Source organism: Pleurodeles waltl, chromosome 9, assembly GCF_031143425.1.
Source record: "Pleurodeles waltl isolate 20211129_DDA chromosome 9, aPleWal1.hap1.20221129, whole genome shotgun sequence".
Taxonomy (NCBI): Eukaryota; Metazoa; Chordata; class Amphibia; order Caudata; family Salamandridae; genus Pleurodeles; species Pleurodeles waltl.
The window spans coordinates 456155648-456179132 of record NC_090448.1 but is presented as its reverse complement, the minus strand read 5'-3'; the positions used below and the strand labels follow the sequence as shown (position 1 = coordinate 456179132).

At 46.9% G+C, this 23485-nt stretch overlaps 1 protein-coding gene across 1 annotated transcript in view; it reads left to right on the top strand.

The window, feature by feature from the left end:
* Positions 1 to 23485, top strand: part of TDRD9 (tudor domain containing 9) — a 2107755-nt gene that overhangs the window by 1773537 nt on the left and 310733 nt on the right. Inside the window, exon 31 of the mRNA XM_069207577.1 lies at positions 17866 to 17936. Coding sequence (XP_069063678.1) covers positions 17866 to 17936 — 71 coding nt within the window. The remainder of the gene's footprint in view (positions 1 to 17865; positions 17937 to 23485) is intronic.

Genomic DNA, 23485 nt, shown 5'->3' with positions numbered 1-23485 from the left:
GAAGGCCTTCGGTGCTGGTCGTGATTCTGAGGGTATCCCTGTGGACGATGGCGGTGCCTCCTCCTGGTCTGTTGGTGCGGTCCCTACGGGTGATCTTGTAGCCATCCGGGATGGCTATGGCGATGTCGGGCACTGAGGAGGCATTCATCCAGGTCTCGGTCAGAAAGGCAACGTCTGGGGCGGCTGAGTTGAGTAGGTTCCAGAGTTCGATGGCATGTTTGTGGATGGAGCGGGTGTTGAGTAGAATGCATCTGAGATGGTTGTATCCTGCCTTGGCGGGTGGGTCGCTGGCGTGGAGGCTGGTGAAGGTGCAGTTCCGGCAGGAGAAGGGTCTGCGGGTGAGCTGCGGGGTGGCCTGATGGCAGGTGGATGAGCGGCCAGCGTTGAGCGAGTGGAGAGTGGTGGCGTTGTAGCGGAGTCGTGTGTCGCGGCGGTAGCGGGGGGTGAGAACCAGGGGTTCTGGCGCTGAGTGCAGTCCAAGCACAGACGGCTTGCCTTAGTGATGGCCGCTGGGCACATCCATTGCTTGGCTGCTCAGCGGCCGCCATTAAGTAGGGAGTGGGGAGGAGAGGACATCTGGGAGGCGGGGCGGAAAATGGCACGAAAAAAGGGGGTGGGCTGCGGGGGCAGCAGCGGCGGGAATGCAGCGCGAGAGAGAGGAGGGGGCGGAACCCCAGGCGTAACAGCAGTGGGGGAGATAGAGCGGGGGAGAGCGAGAGTGAGAGAGAGAGAGCAGAGTGAGAGGAGAGAGAGAAACGAGGAAAGAGTGGTGGTGGTTCCTAGAGCTCCTCCAGAGGGTCCCTTAATTCTGCCATCTTGAATCCAAGGTGGGCAGAGGCCTCTGGGAGCATCTGAGTGGCAGGGTTAGGCAGGTGACATCCGAGCCCCCTCCTGATAGGTGGCCACCTGGCTAGGTGACCAATCCCCCTTCCAGTGTTATTTAGTGTCTCCCTCTTGTGTGCGTCCTCATATTTGACAAGCAAGATTCCATCAGGACTCCTCTGCATTGTTTACTTCAACTTCTGGCCTCTGGAACTGCAACTGGATCTTCCAGGAACCGACAATCTGCATCCACGACGAAGACTCTGCTTGCAACATAGTTTCCACGGCTCCTTCCATCTTCTGCAACATTTCTCCGGCTGTGCATCCCCTGAGAGCGGCAAGTCTTCAGTCTGCACAAGAAGGAATTCAGGCTCTATAGAGGTAGCTGTGGATGAGCAGCCAAGGCTTATCTAGGAGACATGCAATGCTCATGTAATACCACTGCAGTCACAGAGCACTTACAGACATGAAAGAAAACACAGTGTTAGAAAAAAATAAAGGTACTTTATTTTAGTGACACAATAACCAAAAGTACTAGATAGGTTACCCTCCAATAGGGGGTAAGTAAACACACTAACTATGTTCACTAGTAATCCGAAATAGGCATGAATAGCAATAGAAAACAGTGCAATAGCAATAGACAATAGTGACCCTAGGGAGATCCCAACCCATATACTAAAAAAAAAATGGAATGCGAATGCAGGACCTCCACCCAGGTAAGTGGAATCTGTATAAGAGAGCTGGAGGAACTATGAACCCCAAAAGGTAAGTACCACAGTGCCCCCCGCGACTAGGAAAAAGGAGTAAGTTACTGTTTTTTCCCCAAACCAACAAAAGGACTAAAAAGAAGAATAATGGACCACCCAGACAAGACTGCAAGAAACCAGTGGTGGATTCCTGAAGACGAAGACCTGAAAAAGAAGGGGACCAAGTCCAGAAGTCGCAGAAGTGTCTGGTGGTGGCAGGAGCCCACTACCCACCAGTCTGTGGTTGCAGTAGTTGGTCGACAGTAGAACGAAGACAGTCAGGAATTCAGCCCCGGAGTCGGTGAAGAGTTCCTGGAGGATGCAGTCGACACTCCATGCCGGATGGAAGATTGCACTCTGTCTGTGGCGTGTAAAAGCCACCAACAAGCCTTGGCAAAGGCAAGAATCGCAGTAGACAAAAAGTGGAGCTACCGGGTGTTGGAGGCTGGCCCTCTATGCAGTGTACAAAACCAAGTACACTATGCAGAGGGTTCAGGCAACAACACGTTGGTTTCCAGAGGTAAAAATCAGACCACCTAGTGCTCTAATTGTTACAGGAGTTGGTCAAGCAGTTAGGCTAATCCAGGAGATGTGCTAAATATTTGCTGTACTCACAAATACAATCTTGCACCACACACACTCCGTGAATAACTTGAGACCAGAATTTATAAAATACTTCAGACTTTTATATGATTTTTAAGACCAAAATCTTTAGAATATGTTAAGTACTTTTCTTGTTCTGACTTTTTAAAGTTTTAGCAAAGTTACTCTTTCTGTGAGTAATTACGCACCATAGGAATCAATAGGCAGTCACTTTTAAAAATGCATTAAAAATCACACAGTTGTGTTACCAGTCTCTTCTTTTGCAGGGTGGTGGCAATAGTCGGTGGGCACCTCGTGCCAGCTGGAGAGCCTTGGGCAGCTCCCAGTTCCGGTGGGAGCAGCAGTGGAGAAGTTCTTGGCACAGGGCCACCTGGATGGCCCACTTGGAAAAGGAACTGGTTTGTAGATTTAAAGTTGGTGCCTGGGAGTCCCCGTGGGCTGATGAGGTTGCAAGGGGTTGGGGACCCGGAGCACACAGCAGATCCCGCGATGCGAGGCCCATGACTGCCAGGTACAGGGCGTTTTGGAGGTATTGGATGCTGTGCGCAACGAAGTCCACAGGAGCTGGAGGTGAGTCTCTTTGAAAGCGGCTTAGAGGACAACGGGGGCACTCTGGTCAGAGGTCCGGGGTGTTCCTGAAGTCCCTCGACTGGGGCTTCCTCCTGATCCTTTTTCAGCTCGGGGGGAGCTGGTTTTTCACTGGTCTGACGTCAGCTGACCATTACCCAGGGTATTGCTTTATCTCAGCCACTAGAGGGTGCAGTGCCAACAAACTTGGCACAGTGGTGGGGCACTTCCGGTTGGTCGTCGGTGTGTCGTCCGGTCCGGCTGTGACTTCTGGTCGCAGAGATATCGTCGATTCAGTGAAGTGACCCTCACTGGTTTGTTGGTCATTTGCAGGATTCTTGCTTTTCTTGAGTGGTGCCTCCACTCAGGAGGGAGATCTGGGGTGATCCTTGTAGCCTGGAGGTCCCCTGGGTTTCTTGCGGTCGATCCAGTGATCAGCTCCTCCGCAGTCGCGATAGTCGGGACTCTGGTGCAGCAAGCAGGGGTCTTGGGGCCTCTTCTGGTGCAGCAGGTCCTCTGTTCTCGTCCTGACAGGTTCTTTAGTGCCGGTCTTCTTCTCTTCTTGGGATCATTTTCAAAATCTATAATCTTGGTCTAGGGGAGCCCACTAAATAATGAATTTAATGGGCGTTTTAGGGGGAACCAGGTAGTGTCCAATGGGACACTTACCCTTGGGTGGCTACACCCACTACAGTGACCACTTCCTGTGGGAAGGGTCACTTCCCTAAACCTCATTGTCTGTTTTCCTCCATTCCAAGATGGAAAAAACTGAATCAGAGGGTCCACTGATTTTGGGTTGTGTGTATTTTTTGTGTATTTTTTCTTACCTCCTAAGGGAGTATATCCTCTGAGATACTTTTGGCATATTGTCACTAAAATAAAGTACCTTTATTTTTAGTAACTCTGAGTATTGTGTTTTCTTATGATATAGTGCTATATGATGTAAGTGGTATGGTAGGAGCTTTGCATGTCTCCTAGTTCAGCCTAAGCTGCTCTGCTATTGCTACCTCTATCAGCCTAAGCTGCTAGAACACTACTAATCTACTAATACGGGATAACTGGACCTGGCACAAGGTGTAAGTATCATCAGGTACCCACTATAAGCCAGGCCACCCTCCTACACTAACCATGCAAAAAGAGGTCTCCTCTCACTCTGGGGACCAGCAAGGTCCAGGAGGGCTCAACCCACGGGGGTGGAGGCCCTAGGGGACCCTCTGCGATATTGAGAAAGTCCACAGAAGAAAAGACAGCCCCCACAGGAAACCCACTGGAAGAGGACCCAGGAGTCTCAGAGGAGCCCACACAGCACAACTGAAGAAGGGTCCCACGCCGCAGAAGAAGTACGCAGAGGGCTGTGCGTTGCAGGGAAGAGTGCTGGGGGCTGGGGCTACATGGCGCCTTAAGATCCCTTGGAGTAGATGCCAACAAAACTTGGTAGCTGTAAGAGACGCAGTGCACGGGGGTACTGTCTTGCATGGGAAGGATAGGGCTTACCTTAACCAAAGTCAAACTGCTGGCAGAGAGGACCAAGGGGACCACTCCCGACCACCACTTGTGATGCAGGATCCATGCAGCTCAGGATGAGAGGAGATCCACGCAGCCAGTTATCATGCAGTTGGTGCCTGAGGATGCAGGGGAGTGACTCCTTCACCCAAAGGGAGTCATGCTGGAATCTTGCAAACAGAGTCTGAGGACCCACACAAGAGGGAGACCCTAAATAGCCCTGGAAGGGGATTGGTCACTTAGCCAGGTGGCCATCTATCAGGAGGGGGTTCTGACGTCACGTGCCTGACCTGGCCACTCAGATACTCCCAGAGCCCTCTGCCCACCTTGGATTCAAGATGGCAGAATCAAGAGACCCTCTGGAGGAGCTCTGGGCACCACCCCTGGGGTGGTGATGGACAGGGGAATGGTCACTCCCCTTTCAATTGTCAAGTTTCACGCCAGATCAGGGACTGGAGGTCCCTGAACCGGTGCAGACTGGTTTATGCAAGGAGGGCACCAAATATGCCCTTCAAAGCATACCAGTGGCTTGGGGAGGCTACCCCTCCCAAGGCATGTTACACCTATTTGCAATGGGAGAGAGTGTTACCCTCCTCTCCCAGAGGAAATCCTTTGTTCTGCCTCCCTGGGCTTGAGCTGTACAAGCAGCAGGAGGGCAGAAACCTGTCTGAGGGGTAGCAGCAACTTGGGCTACCTGGAAAACCCCAGAGAGCTGGTAGGAGCAATGCTGGGGGTCCTCTAAGGAGCCCCCAGAGTGCATGGACTCATCCATCCAATACTGGCAACAGCATTGGGGTATGATTCCGACATGTTTGATACCAAACATGCCTAGGTTCGGGGTTAGCATAATGTAGCTGGACATAGGTATTGACTTATGTCCAGTACACGCGTAAAATGGCGTTCCCCGCACTCACGAAGTCCATGAAAATGGAGCTGGAGTTCATGGGGGGACCTCTGCTCATGCACGGGTGCCCTTACATACAGGTACCTGCAACCTGCCCTAATGGTTCGGATGGCCTACCATAGTGCATGCACCCTTTAACACAGGCTGCAATAGCAGGCTTGTAGTTACACTTTGCATGGGCTTCACATTGGTGGCTTACTACTTGCTGCAGCGCATGGGAGGCCCCTGGCACCCCAGTGCCCTGGGTACCATATACTAGGTTCTTATGTGGGGGCACCAGTATGCCAAATGTGGGGTGTGTATGGTCTAAGCAACCAAGTTTAAAGGGAGAGAGTATAGTCACTGGGGTCTTGGTTAGCAGGATCTGAGTGAACACAGTCAAAACATACTGACAACATGCAAAAAAGTGGGGGTAACCATGCCAGAAAGAGGGTACTTTCCTACACCAAAAGTGGTCACACCTATTAATTTAGGGCAATCCATCACTTTGCCTCCTTTTTACACACACCCTCATTCTTCTAAGGAGAAAGAGAAACTCCGCAGCCTAGATCCAAAAATAGCATTGGTGTTCTACCTTGATCATACCAAAACGTACCAGGTTGATGATATACTCTTTGTTGGGTATGTGGATGTGAAGAAAGGTCGGGCAGTGCAGAAGATAACCATCTCTGGCTGGTTAGTTCTCTGCCTTAAAACGTGCTACACATGGGCTAACAAGCAATTCCCCGGAGGGTTCTGCGCACTCACTCTACCAGAGCAACTGTTGCAACCACTGCATTAGCACGCGGAGTTCCAGTTCTGGGCATCTGTCAGGCAGCAACGTGGGCATCACTGCACACGTTTACCAAACACTACTGCCTGGACAGTCAGGTCCAAAGGGATAGGTACTTTGCCCGTTCGGTCCTACAGGACTTCCTTGTATGATCTTTGTTCACAGTCCCACCTTGGGTAGCTATTCTAAGTTAAAGGAATCTGCAACTAGTAGTCTCTATCAGATTAACAAGTTACTTCCCTTGGGTAACATCTAATCTGGTAGAGACATATTTTAGATTCCTTACCAACCCCTCCATCCTCCCCGCTCTGCTAACTGATTTCTAGTTTAAGGGACTAGTTCTGACGCACCGGTGGTCAGTGTTTTTCATGCCTCCGTGCTTCTGGCGTGGAAAGTCGTCAAAAGAAAGTGACATCAACTTGCTGGGGTGGCACCTATATAGGTCCGATGGCGTCCTATCCGGCCCGCACAACGCCAGCGACAGATGTAGAGCCGACTGACTCCATCTAACAGTGCTCAGGGCTTCTGCTCGAGAAAAATCTCCAGATCCAGACTGATGCCCTGGGTGAAATTCTAAGGTGAGGAATCCAAGGTAAGGAATCCTAAACTAGAATTTGTCTCTACCCTGACAAGGCGCTACCGAAGGCAAGTAACTTGATCATTGCACACCACTGACCTTGGCTGCCACAGGTGTGCCATGGTTGATTAAGTTGTTGTGTATATGGTCTGGAGCTGCCCAGTGATGACCCTTTTTTTTTTTTTTTTTTTTTTTTTTTAGAAAGTCTACAGCAGACTTGGAGAGAACATTAAATAGGCAGGCACTTCACACTGGAGATATTTGACGTCAGGGCTTATATAGTAGAAGTGCATCTCGTAAATCAAGAAATAGATTCTTATACCTGGCCCTGGTAATACCCTGGAGAGACTTTGCACTGAACTGGAAGTCTACAGTCGGCCCACCAGATTGTCGGAAGGCAGAGGTGGAGAATTGGCCATTGGCAGAGGGAGCTGCCCTACAATTATAGCAATACAGGGCCAGCCGGAGGAAAACCTTGGCAGGACAGTGAACGAGGTGGTGGCAAGTTTATCTGAACCGGAGACTCTCAGCCACTAAGACAGGCCTAATGATGTAGTATCTTCACTGCTACCCTGGCACTCTCAGGTTACCCGACATGTGGGACTAGCTGTGTCCCCATTATGACTCATATGATTGACATTGGATACTACATTACCCGCGCTGTCGCCATCACTCCAAGCTATATATCATGATGAAGCATGCCACTAGTGTCGTAGCGGAATAGTCCTTCATTTCAGTTAGCATGGAATCAACTGTTTTGACATCCCAATCATCAGAGACAACATTAGGTGTAATAACATCAGACATCGAAATTTTGAACATGTATGGTATTTGAATAATCTCTGTAGGCCCGTATATATTGAATGGAACTTTGTCCCACACAATCCCATCAGTACTTGGTATTGCTGTAATATTTACAGGGGACAAATCTCTTCGGACCTTATGTGAAGAATGATGTGGTGTTAAAATTTCATCAACAGGCTCCACTGAGGAGCGATCAGGAATATAGTGACCATTTATAAGCAAAAAGAAAACAGTCACAAAACCAATCCATAAAAATAATGCAATAAATGTCAAACAGAACCATAGATAGTTCCATGGGTAGATCAAATAGGTCTTTTTAAGCCATTGATACAGCTTACTACTTTTTGAAATATTGTCAATCACTGTAGAGGATGAATCCGAAGAAAAATCATCAATGTCAACAAAATAACCGGAGGTAGTCTCTGCAAACACAGGAGCCGGTGTATTCTGATCCACCGCACGTGAAGGCTCTTGATAGACAACTTCATTAGTCGTGGAAGTGTTTGTGTAAAATACGGCCAAAACTTGAAGCGGGGTGGTCACTGAAGATGTGACTGGAACCAACAAACGTTAATTTTCCACCCTCCCCATGGTCAAGGAAGTGTCTGGAACAGCAGTCGACATCATTGCATAGTCAGTAGTAGTGATGTTCATCCTACCATGTAGATGGATGTCCTGTTGGGTAGTGAGAGGGGATCGGGAACCACCCAAGGGACCTCATGGTCTACTGTGAAGGATCGGCCACATGGTGTAATTTGATTTCATCAATGGAGATGAAGCTGTTCGATTTAGAACCAGACACTGGTGGTAAGATGACAGTCCTGGTGCCTTTTATTCCCAAGACTGGTACAGGTGCTCTGTATGATGGACCGAACTCCTTTTTCACAGCGATCTTCTCACAAACCAGATCCCCAACGTTAGGAATCCAGCCAGTCGAAGTTTTCGCCAATTCCCATATTCCTAAAGTGGCAGCACTTGCAGATGATTTATCATCACAAAATTGTTGAAGCTCCTGTAAAAGAGTGAGACGTTCTTTTATGTCAAATGGTGTTTCTGCTGCCACCATACCAGGGGCATCAAGATCTGGGACATACATAGGTATCCCAAAGAGAACCTCCTTTGGAGAGCCCCCCCCCCCCAAGGACCGTCTTGGCAGATTATTCAGTGCTCTCTGCACCCCATATAGGTGGTGTAACCAACTGCTGCCTGAACCTAATACTCGAGCTGTTAAGGACTGCTTTAGATCACGATTCCGCCTCTCCACGACCGAATTTCCCTCGGGATGGTATGGTGAGGAGTAATGGAGTTCAACACCCATCGTCCCCATGGTGTCCTTGAATGCCTTAGAGGCAAATTAAGGGCCCTGGTCCGAATGGAATGCTGCAACCACATATGTACCGATAAAGATCAGCAAATCTTTTATAACAGTCCGGGCGTCAGCCGACCGCTTTGGCCATACCCACATGAATCTAGAACAGGAATCCACAGCCGCTAAAATGTATTTGTATGCACCATCAGGCTGTAAGGGACCACAATGGTCTAAGTACACACACTGAAGTGGCTTGTCTGACACTAAGAGGGATGTCTGCGGAGGGCGTTTGATATTAGAGCCCTTAATCTGCTGGCAAATGTCACAGCAAAGGACATACTGCTTAGTTCGTCTGCATAGACCAGGCCACCAGTATCGTTGCTGTATAATTGTTATCGTGGCCTGTATACCAGCATGTGCAAAAGCGACACCCTCATGTGCGGCTGTAATCAGCTCTAATCTCTGGTCTTCATTGGGGATCACTCGATCTCCAACCCCAGGAATCGTTGTATAAGCAACATTCTGTGCACTGATATGGTAAGTATAGTTTGTAGGGTATCCTTTCGGAAGGGTCTTGCCTGCAGCCGAAGCTTTAACGGTAATCAGTATTTCATTATCCAATCTCGTCCGAGAACGAGTCACTGCAGCCACAGAAGCCATAGCTACTGATACTTTGGCCTCTTCATCAGCCAATGTATTATCGGCAACGTGTGTTCTTACACGTTGGTGTCCTAATGTATGAACTACATGGACACATGGTAGCTTATCCTTTAGATGAGCCACCCTTCCCCACAATATTTTGTGTTTAATGGTGTTCCCTTTAGAATCCCTAAACCCGTTCAGCTTCCAATGATTGAGATATTCATTGTATGACTGGACGCAGTAATATGAATCACAGACTATCAAAGTCTGGCTTCCTGTCTCAGTATGTTTGAGCGCTAGAATAAGAGCTTTAAGCTCAGCCAACTGGGCTGTGCAGTCCCCTAAGGTCTGCGTGTAGGTATTGTGAGGGTGGAAAACTCCATCTTCCATCACTCTGCACACGGCTGCGCAAGCTGCCGAGTATTGATGTTTAGTACCTAAAGCTGGTTGTGCTGATCCGTCAGTATAAATGATAGTATTATAACTGTCTAGTGGCAAGATATTTAGAGGAGCGGGGTACTCTTGTTCATACTGGAGAAATTCTTGTATTTGAAGTCTTGGATCTAATACATAATCGACATCAGTGGCGGTCAGAGACGTTGCCCATTGAATCCAGCGTGGATGTAATGCCTTACCGTTCGGAACGCTCGCTTTAGTGACAGCCTCTAAGGCCGGCACCGGGGAGACAACAGTAATGCGTTTCCCCTGGGCAAGTAGCCTCTCTTTTATGACGGCCATCTGAACTGCTGTCAGAATCTTTTCTGTAGGTGCAAAACGTTGTTCAGCATTTGAATATAAATGTGATTTATATGCTATCGGCACCGTGTCATCCTCATTAAAGGTGACATAAGTAAATCCAAGGGCACCAGCAATTATTCTGATGACCAAGTTTGTTTTATTGTCACGTGTGTGTAAGTGTTTAGCTTCTAGCATGTCCCGTTGCATGTCCCTAAGGATGTGTGTGTGTTCAAACGTCCATCGTCTGCTAGAAAAATTGGGCTGAACTAAGTCATAAAGTGGCTTGATGCGTTCTGCATAATCTGGAATGTATGTTCTGCCAAAATTGAAAAAAACCCAGTAATTACTGTAATTTCTTAAGTGTGTTCGGAGGCTCTAGTTGAGCACACTTTTCTAGGAAGTGCGGGGTCAGGCTCTTCCCCTCGTTTGATATCTCATACCCCAGGAACAATACACTAAGAAAGGCTATCTTGCTTTTCTTAAAATTAAATTTATAACCGAGGTCTGCAAATACCAAAATGATCCGATCGACCCTCGCAAGATGAATGTCGAGGGCGTCGTCAGTGAGATAGATATCATCCACATAGGACAATGTATCGGAATCAGTCTCGTGCAAAATTGATGTTACACGGGCTGAAAACAGGCCTGGGCTATTTTTATAGCGTTGAGGTAAACGAAAAAAGCGTTTCTGAGAGCCAAATGAAAATGCATTTAGGTCCCTACTTTCATGTGCTAAATTCTGGCAGAAAAATCCATTAGATACATCCAATGTAGTTTTATATTTTTTATGCACTATATTGTTTATCAGTGCTGTGCTGTGTGAGTTTTGTATAGCATATGTGCGTGTATGACTGTTTAAGTGTCTATAATCAACTACTATTCTATATGAATGATCTGGCTTTGCAACAGGGAATAATGGATTATTCATCGCAGACGTACAGGGCTCAATTACTCCCTGGTACTCAAGTTGTGATAGTATCTCCTTCACCGGAGCTTTTGCTTCATGTTTAACAGGGTATTGTGGCTGCGGTTGGGGTGTAGACCTAACAGGAATAATATGACAAGGAGACTCCTTGTCCCAACCTACATGATTACGATATAGTGCAAGTGCCTGCGCTAAAGCCCATTCAACATCATAGGCTTCTTTTGCTGCTTCCGGAACAAGATCGGAGAAAGAAGGCAAAATGACATCTTCCCCATGCGGGAGCTTGCGGACGTGTTCAGGTGGCCAGTCTCTCCCGGCCAATAGGATATCACTAGTAAGTTCATCCCAAAATATTACACTAATAGTGCGTTTCACGTTTCCCTCTATCTGAATTGTTAAATCATAAACTCTATCGGGGGAAGAACGCGGCCATCCGCTGTTTCAACCGCGGATTAGTTTTCTGGGCTATCCAGAATGGTATTTTTTCCCGTTCCGTGGGCACTTTACCCATAATAGTATGCACTGTTTGTGGATTAATCCCAGTAGCCAATTGATAACCACCAGCTACTGGCGGTGCTGGACGCGCTGGTGTTGTGTTCAATGTTCGCATTACAAACTGAGCCAATCGTTTATATAATGCCACTAATTCATTATATAAAACTCGTAAATCCGCTATCTGCATATTCTGTATGCCTGCGTGAGGTGTATATGTGGCGAACATAGGCCAGGTAGGTCCCTCATTACTTAAGGGGCCTAACCTCACTCTTCGTAGTACATGTGGTAGGGTGCCTTCAAACCAGTTTTGAGGCTCTTGATATGTGAGCGATATTTCATGATACTGGTATGCTTCATACCGTACGGGTACGTTCGCAACTTCATATGTGTGAAATGTGTGCGTTCTTTGGTCAACCTCAGGAAAGGTGACCAACAGTAAAACGTTTCTGTTTGGTATGCTTCATTTGCTTCTATTATCAGAGTAACATCCCCGTCCTCGTCTGTAAGGCCATGCGCTAATAAATGTTGTGTTAGTTCATGTCTAGCATTTGCAGGAATGTCTATGGTATTAGCCATAGTTGTTTAGAGAAACGGAACACCAGATGGGGGAAGTATTTTCCTTTTTATGAGTTTGAGCTCGAACAACCTACAGCTTAATTAGGTGTTACCTGTTCAGCTGAGGAGGATTCTCCCAAAGACCACGGACGTCTCCGTATAATGGTACTTAGGGTACCTGTCGTCTGTGAGACAGTGATAGTCAAGGTATCCGTAAATTAGTGCCTAAACACCATCGTTGGTGGCGCCATGTCGTAGTTTGGACTCTTGCTCTGGGCAAGACTGCTGGTTTAAGGATGACAGTACTTTTGTTTGTAGGCGACTGCATCTTTCCTACAACAAGTCGCAACTGTTATCCCAACCTTACCGGCTCACTAGCAGCACCTCACCAGAAACACAATAGTAAAAGGTGATTTATGGCAGTCGTTTACGCATGGACTAAAAAATGAGATATCTCAGGGAGTGTCGTGGTTAAACGGAGATTACCCTTTTCTCACAGATATATTATGTCTCATACAAACACAGGCAATGACACAGATGCAGTAAAGTTATAATAGCTTTTTATTTAACATAACTGCAATTTGAGATAAGTTGCATGGACTGCAATGATTAGGATAATGAATATAGCAAGTAACAGTATTGTGAAGACGAGTCATTGTTACGAAGACCCCCACCATTGTGCAATACATAGGAAAGATATATGAGATGTAAGATGTCCTAATACCCTAATAAAGAAGGCCTAACCTCCTACCTAAAGGAGAGCTGGGTTTGTTAAACCTAATCTGCCAATGCCGTGTCCCTGAGTGGAGCCTCGAACCCTCGTTACCTTGGAATGAGGTCTCTATCTCAGACTCCGCAGGGACACGGAAGAGTGGGTCAGCGTCAAGACGACTGCAGCATCGGTATCAATGATGGTGGCGATGCCCTCTGGTCAGAATCCCTCTGATTATCTTTCTAAAGTGTGATGTATTTATACAGATCTACAAGGTCCCCTGATGTAGGTGTATTCCTAAACAATAGATAACAGGCATGCTTGGGACGGCAATTAATATCAACAATCCCTCGAAAGTATAGAGAGGGAAAAATCCCTAAGTGTGAACACCTACTGTTTGTTTGTCTTTGGTGCTTGATCTTGACGCCTTGGCGCGGTGACACTGATAATGTAACTCATAACAAGAGGACTAACTTTAAACAAGGCAGCCATCTTAGAAGAAATAAATAATTAAATGGGCTAAGACAGAGCAAGCTAAGTAGGTTAAAAGTCACTAGGGGACGGGGGCACGAGTCTACAAACCAGAGGCTAAGCTAACTCCTGCTATCCCATTAAAACGAACTAGGATTCACTACACTAGTTGTGGTTGAAAGCTATATATTTTTTTTTTAACTAAATGATGGGATTCCAACCCACACTGTCAGACTTTGCCATAAGTTTGTTATAACTTACTATATTGTTGTATGACATATTTGATCAACACCAAAAGTTTTTATTTTTTTTAATATGAATCACCAAAGTACTTGTTAACCAGTGACTGACATCTAGTGGGTCTAGAGAAGAGGGACTGTAGGACACTGGCTCTCTATATAGTGTACTGAAATGAAATACACTGTGCAGAGGGTCAGGTGCATCCCAAAAGATGTGCAGAGACAGAAATAGATAGGTCTACAGCTCTATTTGTGGTAGTGTGGGTGAGCAGCTAGGCTTATCAAGTAGTCATGTTCAGCATTTGTTGTATTCACAGAGGCAATAAATGAAACACACACTCAAAGAATAAATCTGAGACTAATTTAGAAAAATAACAGTTGATTTTATATATATATACAGGGAGTGCAGAATTATTAGGCAAATGAGTATTTTTACCACATCATCCTCTTTATGCATGTTGTCTTACTCTTAGCTGTATAGGCTCGAAAGCCTACTACCAATTAAGCATATTAGGTGATGTGCATCTCTGTAATGAGAAGGGGTGTGGTCTAATGACATCAACACCCTATATCAGGTGTGCATAATTATTAGGCAACTTCCTTTCCTTTGGCAAAATGGGTCAAAAGAAGGACTTGACAGGCTCAGAAAAGTAAAAAATAGTGAGATATCTTGCAGAGGGATGCAGCACTCTTAAAATTGCAAAGCTTCTGAAGCGTGATCATCGAACAATCAAGCGTTTCATTCAAAATAGTCAACAGGGTCGCAAGAAGCGTGTGGAAAAACCAAGGCGCAAAATAACTGCCCATGAACTGAGAAAAGTCAAGCGTGCAGCTGCCACGATGCCACTTGCCACCAGTTTGGCCATATTTCAGAGCTGCAACATCACTGGAGTGCCCAAAAGCACAAGGTGTGCAATACTCAGAGACATGGCCAAGGTAAGAAAGGCTGAAAGACGACCACCACTGAACAAGACACACAAGCTGAAACGTCAAGACTGGGCCAAGAAATATCTCAAGACTGATTTTTCTAAGGTTTTATGGACTGATGAAATGAGAGTGAGTCTTGATGGGCCAGATGGATGGGCCCGTGGCTGGATTGGTAAAGGGCAGAGAGCTCCAGTCCGACTCAGACGCCAGCAAGGTGGAGGTGGAGTACTGGTTTGGGCTGGTATCATCAAAGATGAGCTTGTGGGGCCTTTTCGGGTTGAGGATGGAGTCAAGCTCAACTCCCAGTCCTACTGCCAGTTCCTGGAAGACACCTTCTTCAAGCAGTGGTACAGGAAGAAGTCTGCATCCTTCAAGAAAAACATGATTTTCATGCAGGACAATGCTCCATCACACGCGTCCAAGTACTCCACAGCGTGGCTGGCAAGAAAGGGTATAAAAGAAGGAAATCTAATGACATGGCCTCCTTGTTCACCTGATCTGAACCCCATTGAGAACCTGTGGTCCATCATCAAATGTGAGATTTACAAGGAGGGAAAACAGTACACCTCTCTGAACAGTGTCTGGGAGGCTGTGGTTGCTGCTGCACGCAATGTTGATGGTGAACAGATCAAAACACTGACAGAATCCATGGATGGCAGGCTTTTGAGTGTCCTTGCAAAGAAAGGTGGCTATATTGGTCACTGATTTGTTTTTGTTTTGTTTTTGAATGTCAGAAATGTATATTTGTGAATGTTGAGATGTTATATTGGTTTCACTGGTAATAATAAATAATTGAAATGGGTATATATTTTTTTTTTGTTAAGTTGCCTAATAATTATGCACAGTAATAGTCACCTGCACACACAGATATCCCCCTAACATAGCTAAAACTAAAAACAAACTAAAAACTACTTCCAAAAATATTCAGCTTTGATATTAATGAGTTTTTTGGGTTCATTGAGAACATGGTTGTTCAATAATAAAATTAATCCTCAAAAATACAACTTGCCTAATAATTCTGCACTCCCTGTATATATATATATATATATATATATATATATATATATATATATATATGCTTTGAACCAACGAACTTTGTTACAAGGTTAGAGTTTTTAAATTAAAAATAACTTGCAGTTTCAAAAATCGACACAGTGCAATTTTCTGAGTCTTCAATACCAGCCTGTGGAAGGAAAACAGGATTGCAGTTTCTCAGGTAAGTACACAACTTACAACCCCTGTCATCAGGGTTTGAGGCTAGCACCGGTCAAGGTTCAGGTTAGTTCAAAGTTTGCACCCACAGCGGCACGGGCGGCTGGGTTCCAAGGTCGAAGTTGGAGTCAGTGCCCAATGTTAGTCAATAGAGACTGGGGGGGGGGGGGGGGGGACTGAAGATGCGCTGTTCCCAGATAAGTACAGTCAGTGTCAGAGGTTGGTCTCTGGGGGTTGAGACAAGCAGCAGAACCAACAAGGCAGCACCCAACTTACACCCTTAGTGCCACAAAGGCGGCTGGGTACAGAGTGCCAACACAGCATGGGGGGGGGGGCAATTCTGTCTAATGGAGATAGGGGGTATCCGCTACATCGCTGCTCACAGGTGAGTGAAGCGGGGTCAACGGTCGATCTCCTGGTGTTGAGGTAAGTACAAGGGGGGGCCAGAAATTAGCACCAAACTTACACCCTCGGCTGCTCAAGGGCATCCGGGTGCAGAGTGCCAACACAGTATCGGGCTCCCAATGTATTTCAGTGAAGGAGATGGCTTCCAGAAACGGAGTGCAGGCTCTGGCCAGGAGGCCGGGAGCGTCAATCCACAGCTGCCCAGGTAAGTTGAGATGTGAGGTGTCGTAGGGACACCATCAGTTCAGCTCGCCAAGGCCCAGGGGCTCTGGGTGAAGGGGTGTCTTTAGATGTCAGAACCAGCTCACCAGACTGGTCGGGTATCCCTCAGATTTAGGCTGCAGGTGTCGCTGGCGACTCCGGCAGGGGTCAGCCCACAGTGGACTTTTGATCGGAAGTGCCTGGAGACCTTCACAGGCAGGTGTGCTACTTAGACTTGGGTCAGGGGCCTTGGGTTTCGCGATTCCTCAAGCAGGGTTCCTTTTCTTTAAAGATGGTTTCTTCTGGACAGGTCCGCTGTCCACAAGAGGCCTTGGTGTTGTTCCAAGGCAGGCAGTCTTCCCAAGGCTTTGGAGGTCGCTGGGCTGCAACCTAAATACTGAATTAGTGGCATTACAGGGAGTGTCAGGTGGTAGCCAATGGGCTACTCATATTTGTGGGGACTATACCCTTTCTATGACCACTACCTGCGGGACATGGAATTGCCCTAACCCTATTGGCCTGGAGGAATAAAAAAAGTAGTGCCCACTGAAGCTCGTCCACCCTACGGGTGGGACTGGCATGAAGTGGGCACTCCTACTAATCTACTTTCCCGCCAATCCTGCCACCAAAAGTGGGACTTCGAAGTGGGGGTTGTACTCTTCCACCATTTGGAGAGGCTTGGGTCGCATTTCAAAGGCGGCAAGGTCTTTGAAGCTCCCCGCCCTTGAATGTCCATCCTGCCTGGGAGAGGATGTCACACCTGGCCTGCCAGAGGGGTGACTTAAATATATTGCATACAGTGTAACTGGGCAGTGTGCCATGTCCTGTTTTCATTTGGGGTCTGCACAGACACACCCAGTCTGCAGAGGAAACACTGGGTGCACTTGGGTGAGAGGGTCCTAGAGGGTGGCACAATCTGTGCTGCAGCCCTAAAGGGCCTTCCTCCTAGGTACAAGGCGTACCATTTACCAGGGACTTACAGTGGTGACTAAAGGTTTGCCAGTTGGGAAAAATGACTGTGCAGTTTTAGGAAAAGAGATCTGGCACTGGGGATCTGTTTAGGAGGGACCCAGTGCACTTTCAGTCGTAATTACACCAGAAAGCATGCAAAAAAGTTGGGGGGGCATGTCAAATGAGGCATTTTCCTGTAGGGACTAAAGACCTGCAGTTCATGATTAACTTGTACTTATTTTGCAAAATTGTAAGTTGTACTTCTGATCTATAGAAAAATTGTACACGTTCTTCATTGCACTTATAATTGTCTGTTATCCAGAGAACGATTTCCCCCCCACACACACAGTATGTTTGAAAGGAAGGTTGCTGACTCAGTTAGAAATGCCATCTCAATTTTATGTAATGAATTTTGTTAAGGCATGTGAAGTACAAACTGCTGCAATGACCAGGCTGCTTAGAACTACAAAAGACAAGAAAGGAAATACATTATAAAAAATTGCTTTCTGAAAAGGAGGGGTTACTCTGTATTGAAATAAGTCCTTTTCCATTATTTTAATAGCATACTCATGTGAACTGCAGCTTATGCCACTTACTTTTGGTTAAAATCATGAATCCACTAAAGAAATAAATTGAGTAGTATGTTGTAAGAGGAAGACCAAGTTTGCATAGCTAAATCTATGGACACTGTCAGCAGAGAAGGAAGTGAATTCTAATGAAAAGTGAGATTTATTTTCTGGGTACATTTAATTTGTATTAATTGTTTTCTTTTGCTTTCGCTGCAGGTTATGCTTCATGGCCCAACTAATCCCTATGAGGTCCAGTTTCACAGTTTAACCCGCATATCCAGATTTAGGTAGGAGTCAAACATTACAAATGTTAGGATTGACGATGCAGAATTGTCAGAACCTTTGTTACAATACAATTTGAACCTACTTCTGCAATACTTTAATTATGATTGTGAATTCTGATGGATCCACGTAACCACACATTCCTCATCTTTGGAGTACTCTCCTGTAGGAAAGTACCCTCTTTTGGGCATGGTTACCCCCATTTATTGCCTGATGTCGATATGTTTTTGACTGTGTTCCCTGGGATCCTGCTAACCAGAACCCTATTGACTGTGCTCTCTCCCTCTAACATTTGGTTACTGGGACTTCACACACCCCACATTTGGCATGCTGGTGCCCCCATATAAGCTCCTACTATATGGTACCCGGGGCATTGGGGCACCAGTGGTTCCCCATGGGCTGCAGCATGTATTATGTCACCCATGGGAGCCCATGTAAAACGTGTTTGTTGAATGCCTGCCATTGCAGCCTACTTGAAAAGGTGCATGCACCGTTTCACTACAGGTCACAACACCAGGTCACTATGTCACTCCTGTGGTAGGCCCTCCTAGCCCAGAGGGCAGGGTGCAGGTAACTGTGTGTGAGGGAACCCCTGCATGAGCAGAGGTCCCCCCACAAACTCAAGCTCCATTTTCTGGACTTCGTCATTGCGGGGACGCCATTTTACGCTTGTACTGGACATAGGTCACTACCTGTGTCCAGCTACGTTATGGTAACTCCGAATATGGGCATATTTGGTATCAGACATGTCAGAATCATACTCCAATACTGTTGCCAGTATTGGTTGGATGATTCCATGCACTCTGGGGTCTCCACCAGTTTGCAGGGTTTTCCCAGGCAGCCCGAACTGCCGCCATCGTACAGACGGGTTTCTGCCTTCCTGCTGCTTGAACAGCTCACGCCCAGGAAGGCAGAACAAAGAATGATGTTTGGGAGATGGTTGCAACACTGCCCTCTTTGGAAATAGGTGTTACATTACCTGGGAGGGGTATGCTCCCCAAACCACTGGTATGCTTTGAAGGACACATTTGATGCCCTCCTTGCATAAACCAGTCTGTACCGGTGCAGGGACATTCAGTCCCTGCTCTGGCATGAAACTGGACAATTGAAAGGAGAGTAGCCACTCCACTGTCCATCGCCACCCCGTGGGGTGGTGCCCAGAGCTCCTCCAGAGGGTCACTTGATTGTGCCATCTTGAAACCAAGGTAGGCAGAGACCTCTCGCAGCATCTGAGTAGTTAGGTCAGGCAAGTGATGTCACAGCCCCCTCCTGATAAGTGGTCACCTGGCTAGGGGACCAATCCCCCTTCCAGGGCTATATACGGTTTCCCTCTTGGGTGGGTCCTCAGATTCGAGGTGCAAGATTCCTGCAGGACTCCACTGCAACGTTTACTTCCACTTCTGGCCACTGGAACCACAACTGGACTCCAAAGGAACCTGCAGCTCCAGTGACAACTTGGCCCTGCAATATTGTTTCTCCGGCTCCTTTCAACAACTGCAACATTTCTTTGGCTGTGCATCTTCTGAGGATAGCAAATCTTCAGTCTGCACCAAGAAGCAAGAAGGAATCTCCCGTGGATTGAAGGAGTCACTCCACTTCATCCGTGACAGTGACCGACCGCGTGGATCCTTTCTCCTGCAACTCTCTGTGGATCCTGCAACACAGGTGGTGGTGCTGGGTGGTCCCCTTGGTCCCCTCTACCAGCTGTCCGATTTTGGAGGTGGTGAGTCTTTGCCTCTCCTTGCAGGCAGTACCCCTGTGCACAGTGACTCTTGCAGATACCAAGGATTGGTTACTCTTCTTCCAAGGGATCTTCAGGCTCCATGTAGCCCCCACCTCCAGCACTCTTTCCTGCAACGATTAGTGGTCTCCTGCCTGCTGCTCCAGCGACGCGGGACTCCTTTCCTAATGTGCTGAGGGGGCCGCACCGTGACTCCTGTGTCTGCTGCCTGTTGGTTGCCTGTGGGGGTTGCATCCACGACTACTTACTCTCCTACTTGCTGGGGGATGCCTGGTACTCCTCTCATTGGATTAAGTCCCCTCCTTCTTCCTGGTCCTTGGCAACTCTGCAAATCTTCTGCAACTTTTGCCTTTGCCAAGGCCTGTTGGTGGTTTTTTCACACCACTGGTGGACTGCAACTCTTCTTCCGACATGAAACATTGACTGCACCACTCCGGAACTCTTCCTCTGCTCCTGTGCTGCATAGCTGATTCCTGTTCTTCAACGTCCACCTGGTCCTGCCTCTCCGGAAGGGTTGGTAGTAGCTTCTGCCCCAAACCGACATTCCAACTGGAACTGGACTTGGTCCTCTTCATCTGCAGGTCCTCTTCTGTCTAGATCCATCTTCTGTTTTTTACAGTCTTGCGTGGGTCTTGCACAGTCCTTACCAAAGTTTCTCTGTGGGTTTGGGGAAAACCAGGTACTTACCTCTTCTGTCCAGATCACTGGCAGTCACTCTGGTACTTACTTTTTGGGGTTCCTAGTTCATCCAGCTCCCCTCTACAGATTCCACTTACCTGGGTGGGGGTCCAGCATTCGCATTCCATTTTTTTGTATATGGTTTAGGCTTCCTCTATGGTCTATTGATATTGTACTGTTTGCTATTACTTTTAATGCTCTATCCTGACAACTAAGGTATATAATAGTGTGTTTACTCACCTGCTAGCAAAGTATTGCCTATATAATACTTTGGTATTTATGTCACTAAAATAAAGTACCTGTATTTTTGGAACACTCTCTGGTTCTTTCATGTGTGTAATTGCTGTGTGACTACATTGATATTGCAGGAGCTTTGCATGTCTCCTAGATAATCCTTAGCTGCTCATCCACAGCTGCCCTGGCTTCTAGACACTGTCTAAACTTCGCTAATAAGGGATAACTGGACCTGGTACCCACTGCAAACCAGGCCAGCCTCCTACAGCCAGGATGCATCCAGATGTCTGATTTGTGCTGTCCTGGATACTAACAATTGCTTGGGGTGAGTGTCGGAACTGGTGTGCTGCTATGTTGCCATGAGTGGATGCTATCCACAAGTTTTTCAGGTAATGTATAGGTGTGAGGAAATTGTGTTTTTTGCAGGTCTCACCTCAATTATGACTATTAGGAACTGGCTTAATGGCTATTAAACGACTTAGCCCTGCTAATCAGGGCTTAGCGTATGTGCAGTGACCCTTAAAAAGTTACACAATTGATTGCCTTATACCCATTTGGTGTAGCCTAACTTGTAAGTTCCTACTATATGATACCAGGGGTACCCGTGGCCTGTTAGAGTATCCCTCAGGGATTGGAGCACTTGTTGTGCCACCCTGTGTGGAATAAGGTGGCTCCCAGTCTCCCTCTACAGACTGGAAAGGCAGTTTTATACTGCTAGCTAGACGTTGCCATTTATAGAAATGGCATAACCCAAACTCCCTATGTAATGTGTTTACATCACCCGTACAGCAGGCCTATTGAGTCCTAAGACAGGGTGTAACATTAGTAACGAGAACATGTGTTTAACATGTCGTAGCAGTAAAAACCAGCAATTGTCATTTTTACTGCGCTAGAGGTTTGGCAGCCTTATTTGAAAGTGCAGTTTCACAATTACACCTCCGTTTTTCTAACCTCTGAGATGGACTACCAAAGTTAATATGTCAAGGAGTCAAACAACTTTTTACATTATGCCTGACATCATGCCAAGTCAAAATTAATGTAACTTGTTTGCCACATGCAACTTTTATAAACCAGTTAACTGAGCTTTCCAGTGGCCATTTGATGAGGCTGGACACAAGACAGCCTTCAGTCCTTCTGGAGAGACGTGTAAATGACTCCTAGGAGAGGTAACAATAGAGGCCTGCCACTGGAGTTGCTACCTCCTACGGCAGGAAGCAATCCTGGGTATTGGCCCAAGAGTCTACCTTCAAAGGGGAAGCCGTATTTGAGGGGCAAATAGCAAGCACACATGGGGTGGGCTTCCCTCTCGTGTAAGTAGACAGGTTCCAGCGGGACAGTTGACTGTTTTTTTTTCTGTGAGCTTCCACCCCTCAGGTACCCACACCCCAGGGTTGAGCTACCAAGCTCTTCAAACCGAAAGAGGGTTTTGCCATCTTGAGAGCGGGAAGAATCGAGGCTTCTGGGATAGGTAGATGCCACCCTTCTCAGGAAGTAGTTATCAGGATCGGGGGAACCTGATAGCCCATTGGCTAGTGACTGCGACCACCCTAAAGGGCATTTTCTGGAGTTAAAAGAGGCCCCCTTGGCATTCAGAACTCCGATCTTGTTGGACTTGAGAAGAGGACTACCCTGCTGCACTAAGGACCTGGCCAAGAGAGGCTGCCTCGACGAAGACTACATCTGCTGAACCTGGTGGCTAGCAAAGGAGAAGAGACTGTGCCTGTTCTTCCCTGCTTGTCGAGAAATTGAATCCTGAGACTAGCTAAAGCCGGATACTCTAAGGGTCAGTTGGCTGACCTCTTGGTTTCAGCACAGGGTCACAGCAGCTGAAGAAGCCTGCTGGGGCGCGGTGGTGACCCAGATCTTTTCATCACACTCCTTGGTGCCTTGCAGTACTGAGGACCAGGGCCCAACGCTCAAAGTTGCCCTGTGTTTGCTGGACCTGTGGGAGTCATCAGAGTGCAGTGTGCTCGCCCAGAAGGCAAGTAACCGGTCAAGTAACGATTCCATTGTTAGCGCGACACTAGTCGACTGGTAGCCCAGTGGCAACTGGACTTCTGGCAGGACCGAGAGAACTTAAAGGGACGTGGAAGCCCTGTGGCCAGCACAACCTCAACAAGCACATGGACTGAGGAGTAGTTGAGATACTCCACTCTACCATACCACATCCAAAGCATCCTCGAGCATCTTCAGGATCCTGTAGCCCTTACATTTGGACCATTTACATAGGAGTCTACGGCAAGGAGGTAAGGCGACTTGAGCTGACTGGAGACTGAGACATTTCTTGAAATAACTGTTTTAGAGGGCCTTACTGGTCCCACTGACTGGTTCCCTAGCAGAGCTGGTCGTTCAAAGTAACTCTAAGTAAACGCAGTGCACCTAGCCAAAGATTTTCTCAAAAAAGTGTTACATTTTCTGAATTTTCCAGTGCTTGTTCGCAGTTAAGTAAAATGTGCATATTTTATTGTACCTTGTAAAAATCTGTATCTCTGTAACACTCTGGTGGATCTTTTACATTTTGGTGTTAAAAAAAATAATAATACATAAAAACGTAATCCACTTTTATAAATTGATGTTAGATTTCTTGAGTGTCTTGTATATTCCTTCTCCAATTGTTTTGGTGCTGTTCAAAGTCTTTACACATGTTCTTTTGTGTAAGCTCGACTACTCGGAATGACATCTACCCAGGGTTGAGTTAAAGGTTTAACAAAAACCTACTGTTCCTTAACGGGTTTCTAGGTGTATTACACAGTGAGGTCGCACAACTACCATTTTATACACCCTGTTTCCTCACAATAGACATTCATAATGGAGTTGCCTTTTGATGGATCCTACCTATTCGAAGAGTAAAGTGACTGCCTTAGACACATCTAAGGAAAGTCCTTGACCACCTACAAGGCA